At 42.4% G+C, this 13,851-nt stretch overlaps 1 protein-coding gene across 2 annotated transcripts in view; it reads right to left on the bottom strand.

Moving 5' to 3' along the window:
* UGGT2 (UDP-glucose glycoprotein glucosyltransferase 2) overlaps positions 1 to 12,606 on the bottom strand; it is a 189,188-nt gene extending 176,582 nt beyond the window's left edge. For both annotated transcript variants that reach the window (XM_078432418.2, XM_078432421.2), the window contains exon 1: positions 12,352 to 12,606. In XM_078432418.2, the coding sequence (XP_078288544.2) occupies positions 12,352 to 12,503 (152 nt within the window). In that variant the 5' untranslated portion in view covers positions 12,504 to 12,606. The remainder of the gene's footprint in view (positions 1 to 12,351) is intronic.
* Between the last annotated feature and the right edge of the window lie 1,245 nt (positions 12,607 to 13,851).

Genomic DNA, 13,851 nt, shown 5'->3' with positions numbered 1-13,851 from the left:
TGTTCAGAGGCTGTGCAGCCACAGACATCAGTTTTATCAGGGGAAAGAATCAGCCAAAGAGAAAGTAATATGGTAGGTCCGCAAACTTCTCGATGCCGGAATTTACACATCGAAGTATAAGCCTTCCAAGACCTTGAGAAAGTCTTCGAATACCCTTATTCCCTCAACATACCACTGCTCTCAGCACTTACGGAACTCTTCTAGAATTTACTTTCAGAGGCAATTTGCCAGGAACTCATCATTAAGTTTAGAGAGAGAAATAACCTTGAGAGATTATCTAAATCAGCTCCTCCTCGCCTTAAGTTGAAAAAAGTAAAAAAAAAAAAAAAAAAAGAAAAAAAGAAAAAACTGGCATTTTCAATTTGTTCACTTGTTTTATACATCTAGCTCCAAATAACAGTGTTTCCCAAAAAATTCTACCACAGAGAAAAAAAGTGATTTCTACAGAATATGTTTATATGTACAAAAGAGCTTGACAGCAGTTATAAGTAAAATTCCAAAAAATATTTTTGGCAAGAGCAACACCAGTGGAATAAATTCAGTTTAGATGTGGAAGTTACAGGTTATAAAAATTTACCCTCATCAGCCTGTAATCATCCCTAGCAAATAATACTAAATTATAAATTAGGTAGGGGACATACTCAGTCATCTTTGCTTCCTACACAGTACCATGCTCAAAATAGGCACTCAAATTTCTAGGCTGAACTAAAAGATTCTGTGTAGAGAGAGGCAGAGGCAGGAGAGGCAGAGGCAGGAGAGGCAGAGGCAGGAGAGGCAGAGGCAGGAGAGGCAGAGGCAGGAGAGGCAGAGGCAGGAGAGGCAGAGGCAGGAGAGGCAGAGGCAGGAGAGGCAGAGGCAGGAGAGGCAGAGGCAGGAGAGGCAGAGGCAGGAGAGGCAGAGGCAGGAGAGGCAGAGGCAGGAGAGGCAGAGGCAGGAGAGGCAGAGGCAGGAGAGGCAGAGGCAGGAGAGGCAGAGGCAGGAGAGGCAGAGGCAGGAGAGGCAGAGGCAGGAGAGGCAGAGGCAGGAGAGGCAGAGGCAGGAGAGGCAGAGGCAGAGGCAGGAGGATGGGGAGGGGGAGGGAGAAATTCCCATGAATGCTTTAAATATATATATAAAAAAAGGGGGCATCCCAAACAGAGAGCTAACAGTTCTCTTAAGTTTCTATCTCCCAAGCTCCTTCAATCTACCCAGTGTTCTCAATTCTTCCTATTCTACACTTATTCCCCTCAACCTCTTTGATTTTCCTACAATTTTTATTAAAAGAAACACTAAAAGCCAGATGTGAGTAGAATAATGGAGTCTAGAAAACACAAAAGAAGTGCAATGGTTGAAGAAACTATAGGCTGCCAGCCTGCTACACTGTCACAAAGGAGAGATTTGGTTCAAAAGTATAAAGTCAAGACCACTAGATAAAAATTATAGTGGGAAAGAGTTCAGTTTACCGAACAAAGGACTTGCTGACAATTTATATTTGTTCACAACAGAACAGGTAAGTGCATGAAGTAACACTAAGCGTCCTAGCTGGATTACCCCGGCAGGACACCAGTTTTCCATAGGTCAGGTACACAGCTAGAGTCTAGAGGTAATTCTGATGGTGGTTTGAAGTAGACACTACCTAATATAAGTCCCTTCCACTGCGTCGACATTATTGGGCACCTGATCCTGATGTACTGAGCCTTGGGAAAACAAGTATGAATAAGAAATACTCGTTGCTTCTGCTGAGCTAATACTTATTACTAATACTTGTTGAGCACCTACTTTTGTGCACGGTGCCTTGGTAAAATATAGATTTTTACCCCCTGCAGCTCACATTTTACAGCAGAGATCAGCATACATACCTTTCAATAAGGATTATTACAGAAGTATGGACCAAATGTTAGGAGAACATACTAGAAAGACATCAGTTTTATCAGGTGAAAGAATCAGCCAAAGAGAAAGTAATATGGTAGGTCCACAAATAGGGTATCAATGAAGAAAGGACCATAGTAGAGTGTTATGTTAACCATATCAAATTACCACATAGTGGCTTAAAAAGAAAGAAATTTATTCTCACAGTTCTGGAGAAAAAAAAGTCTAAATTCTTGGTGTCAGGGTTAACACAACAGGTCCCACAGGTCAGGATCTAGACCTGTCTTTTGGGGGCCACCATTCACGCCACTAAAGTCCACCCTGGGCTCCGCAGAATCCACATCTGTCCCACATGCAAAATGCATATGTTCTATCCCAACATCCCCCACTGTAATCTCAACCCATTAGGGCATCATCTCTAAACCAAAAGCCCATGTAAATACCACCAGAAGTCTCAAATCTCATCATGTAAATCATTTAGACGAGGTAGGCGTGAGACACTGGGTACGCTCCATCCTGAGGCAAAATTCTCCGTATGTGGACCCGTGAACTAGAAAACAAGCTGTCTGCTTCCAAAATGCAGTATCGATACGCATTCCAAATTCCAAAGACAGATATTCCAATTCCAAAAGGTAGAAATTACAAAGAATGAAGGAGTTACCAGTCCCAAACAAGTTCAAAATACAGCAGGACAAATTGTGTTAGGTTTCAAGTGGTGAGCAGAACCCTCAGCGGCGTGCTGCTCCACTCTCTGCTGCATGCCACGGCTCTGCCCTCAGGGTCATTACTCCCTTTTCTTGAAGGAAAAATGTTTGCGTGTTTGCAGCCAAGCAGTTTATCAGCCAATTTCCTGCCTATGGAATTTCGAAAGTCTGACAGCCTTCTCTCATTTCATCCCGTCTCTGTCTCTTTTGGCAACATTTTTGCTGATACAACGTAATCAAAATCCTTTGGGTCTTTTGTAGATCTCACCAGCATCATGCCAGAAAAACCTTCTTCAGATCCATCCTGGACGAATCTACCCCTCCATTCCTGGCTTCTACTGAGACGGTGGAATAGACCCATGAGTCACAAGCCTAACCTATACAGAAAAAGACTGACCAGCCACAAAGTTGGTCTTCTTTCTGAAGCATGCATCCCCAACACTGGGTTTCCTCATTTTAACAGTCTTTGCCATCTGGGTAGCAGGAGAAACTCCCAGATTATCAAGTGTGGCTTCCTTTTTTCTGAACAGCTCCTTCTTCAGTTTCTCTCCGTCCTCTTGCATTTTACTATAAACAAGGCAAAACCAGGGGATACCTTTAATGCTTTGCTTGGCAATCTCCTTAGTTAGCTATTCAAGTTCACTGATTGCAAGTTCTGTTTTCCACACAACTGTAGAATCCAATTCAGCCCCATTTCTGCCCCTATAAAACAAGGATCATCTTTGTTTCCAATAACAGGTCACTCATTTCCTTCTGTACTCTTACCAAAAGAGCCTTTAATGTTCTTATTTCTACCAACATTCTACTCACGAAGACATAAGTATTCTCTATGACAGAAGCTTTATTAATGACCATGCTCCCTGCTTTCCTCTAAGTCCTTAGCAGAATCGCCTTTAATGTCCCTATTTCTGCCAACAGTCTCCTCAAGGCATGTAGGCTTTTGTTTTTTAACCACATTTCTCAAAATCCTTCTAGCTTTTGCTGGACTTACCAGCTACTTCTACATTTTTAGCTATTTCTTACAGCAGCACTCCACTTTATCAAGTCTGTATTGGTTTCCTAGGGCAGCTGTAACAAATTACCAAAAACCTGGCAACCTAAAGGAACAGAAACTTATGGTCTCACAGTTCTGGAGGCCAGAAGTCCAAAATCAAGGTACTGGTGTGGCCTCTTCAAGCTTCTGGGGGCTGCAAGTGTTCCTTGGCTTGTGGTTACATCAATCCAATCTCTGCCTCTGTTCACATAGCCTTCTCCTCTTCTGTCTCTTATAAGGACATTGGATGTAGCAGCCATCCAGATAGTCCACAATGATCTGGTCTCAAGACCCTTACTAATTACATCTGTGAAGATCCTTTACCCAAGTAAGGTAACATTCATAGGTTCCAGGAGTTAGGATGTAAACTTTTTAGGAACTGCAATTCTCCACTACAAGTGATGCAGTTGGTACATAGATGGAGGTCAGATTATGAAGAACCTGAAGTAGCATCCTACAAAAGTTCCAGCTCTAAGAGACTCAAGGCAAATACAAATGAGGACAATGTAACTACAAATCCAAGATTGGAAGAAGTTAGACTGCAGATCTGGAACAGAGAATGGGATCAGATGGATGCAAACTGGGAGAAACAGGGGAAGAAACAGAGGAAGAGGACACACATTAGGCTCGAATATTTTATTCAATACAACTATTTTATTACATCTGATATCATAAAATACAATGGATTACAAGATAATATGAACAATTATGTACCAACAAATCAGACCACCTAAAAGAAATAAACTCCTGGAAACAATAAGCTATCAAGACTGACTCACAAATAGAAAATCTGAACCAATTACTACCACAGAGATTGAGTAATAAAAAACAAAACAAACAAACAAACTCCCCAAAAAGGAGCACCTGGATGGCTCAGTAGGTTAAGCATTCCAATGCTTCAGGAGTTTAAGCCCCATCTCAGGCTCTGCACTCATAGTTCAGAGCTTGCTTGGGATTCTCCCTCTCTCTGACCCTCACCTGTTCATGGTCTTTCTCTTACAAAATAAACAAACAAAAAAACAAAACAAAACAAAAAACTTCCCCAAAAACAAAAGTCTAGGACCAGATGGATTCACTGGTGAATTCTGCCAAACATTCACAGATTTAATACCTATTTTTCTGAAACTCTTTTAAAATCTTGAAGAGGAGGAAATGCTTCCAAAATCCTTTCACAAAGCCAGCATTGCCTTGATACCAAGGAACACACACACACACACACACACACACACACACAGAAATTACAGGCCAATGTCCCTGATGACCACAGATGCAAAAATCAACAAACTATTAGCAAATAATACATTAAAAGAATCACACACCATGAACAAATGGGATTTACTCCAGAGATGCAAGGATGGTTCGACATCTACAAATTAGTCAACATGGTATACTATATCAACAAAGTGAAAAATAAAAATCATATGATCACTTCGACACAGAAAAATCATTAGACAAAAGTCAACGTCCATTTATAATAAAAACTCTCCACAGACAGGGTACAGACGGAATAAACCTTAACATAAGAAGGGCCACATATGACAAGCCCACAGTTAACATCATACTCAGCAGTGAAAAGCTGAGAATTTTCCTCTACAATCAGGAACAACGATGCTCATGCTCATCCCTTTTATTCAATACAATATTTGGAATTCTAGCCAGAGCAATTAGAAGAGAAAAATAAATAAAAGATATCCAAATCAGAAAGGAAGGAGTAAAACTGTCACTGTTTGAAGAAGACAGGCATCATATTATATATAAAAAACCCTAAAACTTCACCAAAAAAACTATTAGGACAAATTAAATGATAGGATACAAAATCAGTATACAAAAATCTATTGCATTTCTGATACCAAACTCTCAGAGAAAATTAAGAACAATCCCATTTACAAGTACATCGAAAGGAATAAAATACCTAGGAATAAATTTAACCAAGGAGGTAAAAATCTGAACACTAGAAGTCACTGATAAAAGAAATTAAAGACATAAATAAATGGAAAGACATTCCATGCTCACAGATGAAAAGAATCAAGTATTCATACTACCCAAACAATCTGTAGATTCAGTGCAATCCCCATCAAAATTCCAATGCCATTTTCCACAGAAATAGAACAACCCACAGTGTTATCCACACCGGATAAAACTAGTCCAATGAGAATATCCTGAAAAGGATTTACAGAAATTGACACCTAACTTCTGGCAAAATGCTAAACACTTGCTGGAAATCTCCACTGAGCAATTGCAGTAGCTTTTCCTAAGCCTGTTGATTGAACAAATTTTAGGCTGGCACACAAAAGCCTAGTGAACCCATTCATGACTATTATAATTGACTCCACAAATTGTCTTTAAATTCTGGTCTTCCCTTAGATGCTGAATCCACCTAGGTAGCATTTAACTCTATATTCATTAATGGGTTGAACTTGATCCTTCTCCTTTAGGAAAAGGACCAGAGGTGAATGGGAAACTCTGTTCACTCCAGATTCAGTCAATTTGGCAAACTAGCTTGCATACATCCTACATGCATCACCCAAAAAAGACTGATAAAATTCTTAAAATTCTTATTTTTTAAATTTTTTAAATGTTTTCATTATTTTTGAGAGAGACAGAGTACGAGTGAGAATGGGCAGAGAGAGAAGGAGACACAGAATCCAAAGCAGGATCCAGACTCTGAGCTGTCACCACAGACCCCAATGCGGGGCTTGAACTTGTGAACCACGAGATCATGACCTGAAGTCGGAAGGTAACTGACTCAGCCACCTAGGTGCCCCCAAAATTCTTAAAATTCTTGATTTTCATCTCCAACAAATGAAGGGCCCTAAACAAAACCCAAAACCTAGTTTTTACTATTTGCAAAGAGCTAGGGCATTGGGGGGAAAAATCTGTTACCAGCTTAAGTGCTCCAGGCACCTTCAGCCAGGTAGCCAATATTCCCAGTGTCCTCCTAATTCCCAACAACAGGATTCCGATGAGTTCGAGGCTCTTCCCAGTCTCCCCTCTTAATCAACTCAGAGAAACCACTCACCTGCTCATGCTCTTTCTCTTACAAAATAAAGATTGAGAATGCAGCTGTCTTTATTGACACCAGACGTACACTCTTAGTGCTCAATCCCACTGCTAAAAACAGCCCCTGCCCTGGAGTACTAAAATGGTTCTAATGGGGGGTGGGGAGTCTCTAATAAGCCTCAACAGGTTTATAACACAGTCGCTGAACCTACTTCCTTTAGTCTAAGGGCTCTGATACACATACCTTTCTCCTTAGTTGCTGTGCTGCTCTTCATTTATTGGGCTGAGATTTCTTAGAAAAATATACCAGAGTTCCTTTCTCCCAAAAGGAGAAATAATACTAGAATTTGACCATAGTAATAAAAATAGGCAGCCAGGTAAATTAAATGACCCTTTGACACCCTCAATTCGCTCTGAGTCTGATAGCACTATAGCCGAGTCTGAGGACACTGATCATTTATCCCTGTCGGATCCATCCTCTGTGGGCGACATCTTCAACAGATACTGGCAGCATCCACAGTATACCTCCCATCAAGATTCAAATAGATTCCTCAAAACATCCCCCTAAATTTAATGAATATCCTATAAATAAAGAAGCCTTTCAAGGCATCAAGCTCATAGATTACAAAGCTCAAGGCCCCATTATCCCCTGTACCATTCCCTTTAATACACCTATTTTACCTATGAGAAAACCCAGTAGCCAAGGATGGTTTGTCTAGGACCTCTGGGCAATAAATGACAGTCATCCCTCGGCACCCTGTTGTTCTTAACCCATATCCTGACAACCATTCCCACCGGATGCAAATTTTTCACTGTAGTCGATCTATGCAGTACATTCTTTAGTATTTCAGTTGCTTTCACTTGGGAAGAATGGAAATACACCAGGACAGTAATGCCCCACCCAGAGTTTCAAAGGGTCCTTCTTACTTTTCACAAACCTTAGAAGCGGATTTGAATGGTAGGTTTTCTGCAGTCTCTATCTACTTTGTTACAATACCTAGAGGATTTGCTCCTCTGCTCCTTTTTTAATGTTTATTTTCGAGACACAGAACATGACCAGGAGAAGGGGAGAGAGAGAGAGAGAGGGAGGGAGACAGAATCCGAAGCAGGCTTCAGGCTCTGAGCTATCAGCACGGAGCCCTATGTGGGGTTCGAACCCATTAACCATGAGATTATGACCTGAGCTGAAGTTGGATGCTTAACTGACTGAGCTACCCAGGCGTCCCTCTCTGCTCCTCTTCTTAAACCACTTTACAGGAAGACAGTATCCACCTGTTAAAAACTTTTGCCCTTAAAGGGAAATAAAGACTCTAAAGAAAAATTGCTATTTGCTCAAACTCAGGTTTGATACTTAGGGCATCTGACCTCAGAACATTTGGATCCAGAGAGACTTCATGGCTTTCCAAACTTTCCAAAACCTAAAACTAAGTGCCAAAAATGAGTTTTTCTTGAACTGGTTGGCTACTGTCAAAACTGGATTCCAAACTTCTCTCTTCTGGCTCAATCTCTATATGTTTTACTAAAAAATATAAAACCTCACCCTATTATTTGGAAAAATCAGAAAGACTTGCTTTGGGGACTTTAAAGAAAAGCCTATTAAACCCACCTGCGCTCAGACATCCAATTATCAACTTTCCTTTTTCCTCTTTGTATGGGAGATGGGAGAGAATACCCTTGGGATTACTCACCCAAAAACACAGGGTATTACAACCAACAATTTGACCCTGTGGCACAGGGCTATCACCTCGCTTCAGAGACATTCCTGCCACTGACAAAATAATCATGGAATCCCTTTCAAGCATCCTTGTATTTTGGCCGGGGGCAAAACTTCAAACATTTATACTGAGAGCTGGTATGCCCTTGGGATAGCTCATGACTTTGGATTATGGAAACAAGGTTTCATTACCTCCAAGAGGGATAAAATTTAAAATGGCTCTTATTTCCAAAATTTGTTATATACCACACTTTTGCTGGCTACTTTATTATTAAGGTTCCTGGCCATTCCAGAGTCAACTCTCTGGGGGCCAAAGAAAACCTTCTCATTGATATTTCTGCCCAAAACACCACTCTCAAAGAAACTAATAACCAGACTCCTGTTATGGTCCAAAGAGATGTTCTGCCAAATGATAATTCAGAAAGACGACACCCAACAATTGCCTCAGAAAGGGAAAAATATTGGAAATCTAGTCATTGTTGGTTCAATAAGGAGAGCCCTGGTTTGGACCAAATAAATATCTGGCCCTACTAGAAATTCTAAAGTTCTTATACTTACCACTATACATGCATTAAACCATCGTGGTCTACTGACAATAATGGCATTCATGAACCAATACTGGTGGGGAAGTGTTAATGAGGTTGCAACAAGTGCCTATGTCACTTGCCCCACCTGTCTAAAACAGAACCCAGAGAAACCTGTCTGCACAAATGGATTTCATATAGCTTTCCCACTACATGAATAGAAACATGTTTTAGTAATGGTCTATATGTGTTCTCACGGGACTGAAGCTTTCCCTTCTAGACAGGCTGCTGCTGCTTCTCTGTTAGAAAAAATTATCCCTAACTGGGGAACCCTCTCAAACTTCATAGTGATTGGGAACCTATTTTACTGGTCAGGTGCTTTGACAAGTGTGTGCTGTTTGGCCAGTTTTACAACACTGGCATGGTGCAGATTGTCCTCAATCCTCAGGGTTACTTGAACATATTAACAATACTGTTAACACTCAACTTGTAAAAATTTGTACAGATCCTAAAATACCTTGGCCCAAAGCACTGCCATTGGTTCCTCTAAATCTTGGCTCCACCCCTTTGAAACTCCTAGACTGTCACCGTTTGAGATCGTCACAGATGCCCAATCCACTTGGCCTCTGTACCTCCTTTGACCTACAGTAGATAAAAGAGGAGATATACTTCAAGACTGCAAGGGTCTAACTACTTCCATGAAAAATAACCATGCTTTAGTAGAGTGATCTTTTTCAAAGTGCATTCCTAGAAGACAGCAACCTTAAGCATCGTATCTTGCAAGCTGGAAACTGCAACAGGCACCTCCACAAAGACTATTCGGTCTTGCTGAAAAGGCTCTTATCAAGAACTGCTAATCCTGATGGCACCAAACTGCAAGGAATAGGCTCTTGGATTCACATGAATCCAAGGAGAAATCACCAAACCCTACCAGACCTGCACACCATCTGGTAACCTGCAACGAAAGTAGAGGACAATTGACAATACAGCTTTTTCAACATACCGGGACCAGGCCTATATACCTTTTCCTCACTGATTGCTTCTACCAGCTCTTTCGTAGAAAGGAAATGCTCTAGGGGCACCTGGGTAGCTCAGTGGGTTAAGCATCCAACTTCACTCAGGTTATGATCTCACCTTCATGAGTTCGAGCCCTGCATTGGGCTCTGTGCTGACAGTTCAGAGCCTGGATCCTGCTTCAGATTCTGTGTCTCCCTCTCTCTCTTGTCTCTCCCCCACTCATGCTCTGTCTCAAAAATAAACACTAAAAAAATAAAAATTAAAGAAAGGAAATGCTCTTGTGCACATTTCCCAAAACTTTGTGAAAGGGAGAAAACCTCTTCTCTTGATTAGGCCTTTGAGCAACAGCCTCATCGTGATCCCAGGACAAATTAAATTTTCACTTGCTTTTTCTGAAGGGCTGGGTTGAAGGTTCAGAATTCATCTTTCATCTGATTCTGAATTCTTATCCAAATTCATGGTTTCTGAATTTGCAACCTTACAGGCTTTATCACTAGATAAGATTTATTTTCAAATGGTTTCTTTGAGATAACAACACTGTTTTAATACATCTTTGAAGTTTCACTAGTTTTGCAAAAAGTTCATTAGTTATTGCCTCATGTTTTTACCTGCACGGAATCTTCTCAAATGCACTTGGTTAATTCTTACGGTATTCACTATTTTGCTTTCTTGGCTACTACAGGTAAGGACTTCCAGGAGGCATACATGACTCCAATGGACCCCATAGGGAGAACTTTTTTCCCCTAAATTGGAATTAAGTGCCAATAAACACTTTCAGCTGGATACTTTCTGACCTAGGGTCCCGGATCGGAAGCATCATACAATTTCAATGTTCCTTCTTCTGTTTTTCCCTAATTGTTTTTTTGTATTTAGTTGCCTGTCAAACTTTTATAAAAATGACGTACCCAATTAGGAGAGGATCTCCAATACTTAAGGTCTTGAAATGATACAGACTTTAGATGGAAAGTGCCTCAGAGTTCCACCTCCTAACCTTGCCTGTTAGTCAAATGTGGCCTTACGTGGTTTCCAACCGTTATGTACTTTCCCTCCTATGTAGGGACAAGACAATCAGGAAAGATCCTTTCTGGCACTGAGGGACAAAACCACTAAATATGAAAAACCTGACTTTTGGTCAGCAATGCTTTCAAGGAAAGATTTTGATCAAAATGATGAAATGGGAGTATTAGAGAGAAACCTCACTAAAGTGGACTGGGGGTATGGGAAGCTGTACCACTCAACGTCAATTACAGACTTCTATCAGAACTTTTTCCACAGGAATCATCAATTACAGGCCCCAACAGAGAAAGAAAGTACATTGCATCTCCTACAAGAAATTGACTAGTCCTGCAACTCAGCCAAAGAGAAACTGTCATCACACTGGGTTCCTGCTTTTCTCCAAAGGACTTTTGTTCCAAACCACCCCTCCATGCTTTCTCCTTCTGCATAAAATAATGTTCCTCTCCTTTGTTAGACTTCCCTATACCATATTTTGCTTGTCCCTATTTGCAATTCTCTATTATTCCCGAATAAATCCATTTTCTGCTGGTAAAATAACTTTTATTTTTAAGGTTAACAGGTACAAACTTTCAGTTATAAAATAAGTCATGGGAATGTAATGTATAGCATGGTGGCTACAGTGAAGAGTGCTGTATTGCATATTTGAAAGTTGCTAAGAAATGTTAAAAGTTCAACACAAGAAAAAAAACCTTTTGGATACATGTCAGGTGATGGATGTTAACTAGACTTATTGGTGTGATCATTTCGCGATTCAAACACTGAATGTTATGTTGTACACCTGAAATCCTGAAATTAATATGTTGTTAATTACATCTCAATTAACAAAACTTCTTCTATCTTTTTATATGCAACGTGGTACCAGGTGATGGGGAGTCTCTTTTTAGTTCCATAAGCTGTTTCTTTGAACGGACAAAAGCAACGGGAGTTAAAAGTTCATCCTAACCAATGAAAGGAACTTCCAAATTCTGTTTAACCTCTAGAATACTAAGAGCAAAATTCAATAGCTACAACTTTTGTTTCTGCAAAGTGACATGAACTAATTTCAATGGAGGAGATTCGGGAAGAAACAACTTGGGGGAAGCTACCTTCTCCACAGGAAGCTCATCACTGGTGTTATTACGACACTAGGTGCTTCCAATACGTTTCCTTAAAAGAACTGCCCCACATCAATGGAATTGCCTGCATTAAACCCCACACTCCAGCTCCTATTCCTCTTTTTCTTAAATGTGAATGAGATCCAGACGAATTAAACAGAGGCCCTGAAGTCTGAGAAACCGTAGGTGAGGCAAAGTATGAACTGCGAGGAAAAGGAATTGCAAGTGAGCGCCGCGCACGGGGTAGCCAGAGTGGAGGGGATGCTCCAGCGCCCAGCACGAGGGCGCCCCAGCAGCAGAGAGGGAGCTAGAGGGCCGGCAGACGGCGAGATCGGGCCCGAGAGACCCCGCCGATCCTCCCTCCGCGCTGGGCTCGGCAGAGGGGCCGGCCCGCACCCACCTGGCCTCCAGCAGCAGCGGGGTCTCGGGCCACTTCGCGGCCAAGTGGGCCGTCACCGACTTGGACGCCGAGGCCGTCCGGGCGTCGAGCAGGGAGAAGCACAGCGCCGTGGAGCCCAGGAGCAGCCGCACCACGTCCGTGGCCTTTGCCATGGCGCGGAGAGAGAAGCGCTAGCCCCTCGTACCCGGAGCCCACAGCCCGCAGCCGCCACGGCACAGCCGGCTCCTCTGGCCGCGCGGCCGCCCACTTCCGGTGGGGGGAGCTCCAGTCCGTTACTCGGAGCCGGGGCCTGGCCGGCACCGAGCGCATGCGCGTCCCGCTCTGGGGCTGTCCCGGGAGCCCCCCGGGGCTGGATCCTGGAGCCACGTAGGTGCGGGCGGTGCCGGAACCTGCGGCGGCGTGGCTGATGCTCCGGCGGGTCCGCGATCCGACCCCCTGTTATCGCGCAGGGGCTGTGGGACAACGGGAGGGGAAGCTAGCTCCCGGAGGCCAAACTGGGATTGCGGCCGACTGAGGCTGGGTGGAGATACCAAAAACTGGAAGCAAAGGCAGAAACCGGCGTGGCTTTTACCCATGTTTTCGCAGGCGGAAAATAAGGCCCATCCAAGTTCAGTTGTCTACGGGCTTCTAAATTTTATAGCATATTAAAGCCACCTGGTAGAGCTTTTCGAAAGCCCGATGCCCAATCGTATTTAACTCTCCCCAGCCCCCAGGTGACTGAATGTGCAATCTTGTTCGGAAACCAGTGACATCACCTGGAGCGCTTGTTAAAACATAGGGTGTTGGGCCTCATCCTAGTGTTTCTAATTCAGTAGATCTGGTGTGGGGGGCAGGGATGCAAGAATTTACATTTCACGTCCATCAAGGCCCCAGGTGATACTGATACTGCTGGCTGGGAAACCTCGCTTTTAGCCTTTGTACTCAAAAGTGGCCCACAGGACGGCTGCAGCATCACCTATGAGCTCCTTAGAAATGCAGAATCTCAGGCCCTACCCCAGGCATACTGAATCTGAATCCCCAGGTTAACATGCATTTACTGCATCAGGCTCAAAGACAAAAGCTTGCAACAGAGTTAAGTGTTTTTCCAGTACAGATGATTCATCAAATCAAAATATTCCGTTTTATTCAACTGGGCGGAGGTGGAGCGTCGAGATTCTGACTCCTCGTCAGGCATGCTTCTTTTTCTATCCAGAAAGCTGTTAAATTTATTATAAATATTAAAATATATGGTAAAGAGAAGCAGCAGCTGGGAAAAATAGTTTCGGAGGATGTACCGAGCCGTTCCTTTTTTCCAGTTACTCCTCTGCCTTTTAGGGAATCTGGATCTCCTGAAGCTGCTGAAACGTGATAATTTTTTCATTTCCTTTCATTTGTTTAGTGTATACCTTTCCTCAGAAGAACTTGCTCTGGAAATTCTACTTAGTTCTCATCTTCTATGTTTAGCCTTCATTTCCTGATTTTTCCTATTTGGTATGACCTATCCTTCCTTTAAATTCTCAT

Source organism: Panthera onca, chromosome A1 (genome assembly GCF_046562875.1).
Source record: "Panthera onca isolate mPanOnc1 chromosome A1, mPanOnc1 haplotype 2, whole genome shotgun sequence".
NCBI classification, from domain to species: Eukaryota; Metazoa; Chordata; class Mammalia; order Carnivora; family Felidae; genus Panthera; species Panthera onca.
This window is presented reverse-complemented; position numbering and strand designations above follow the sequence as displayed.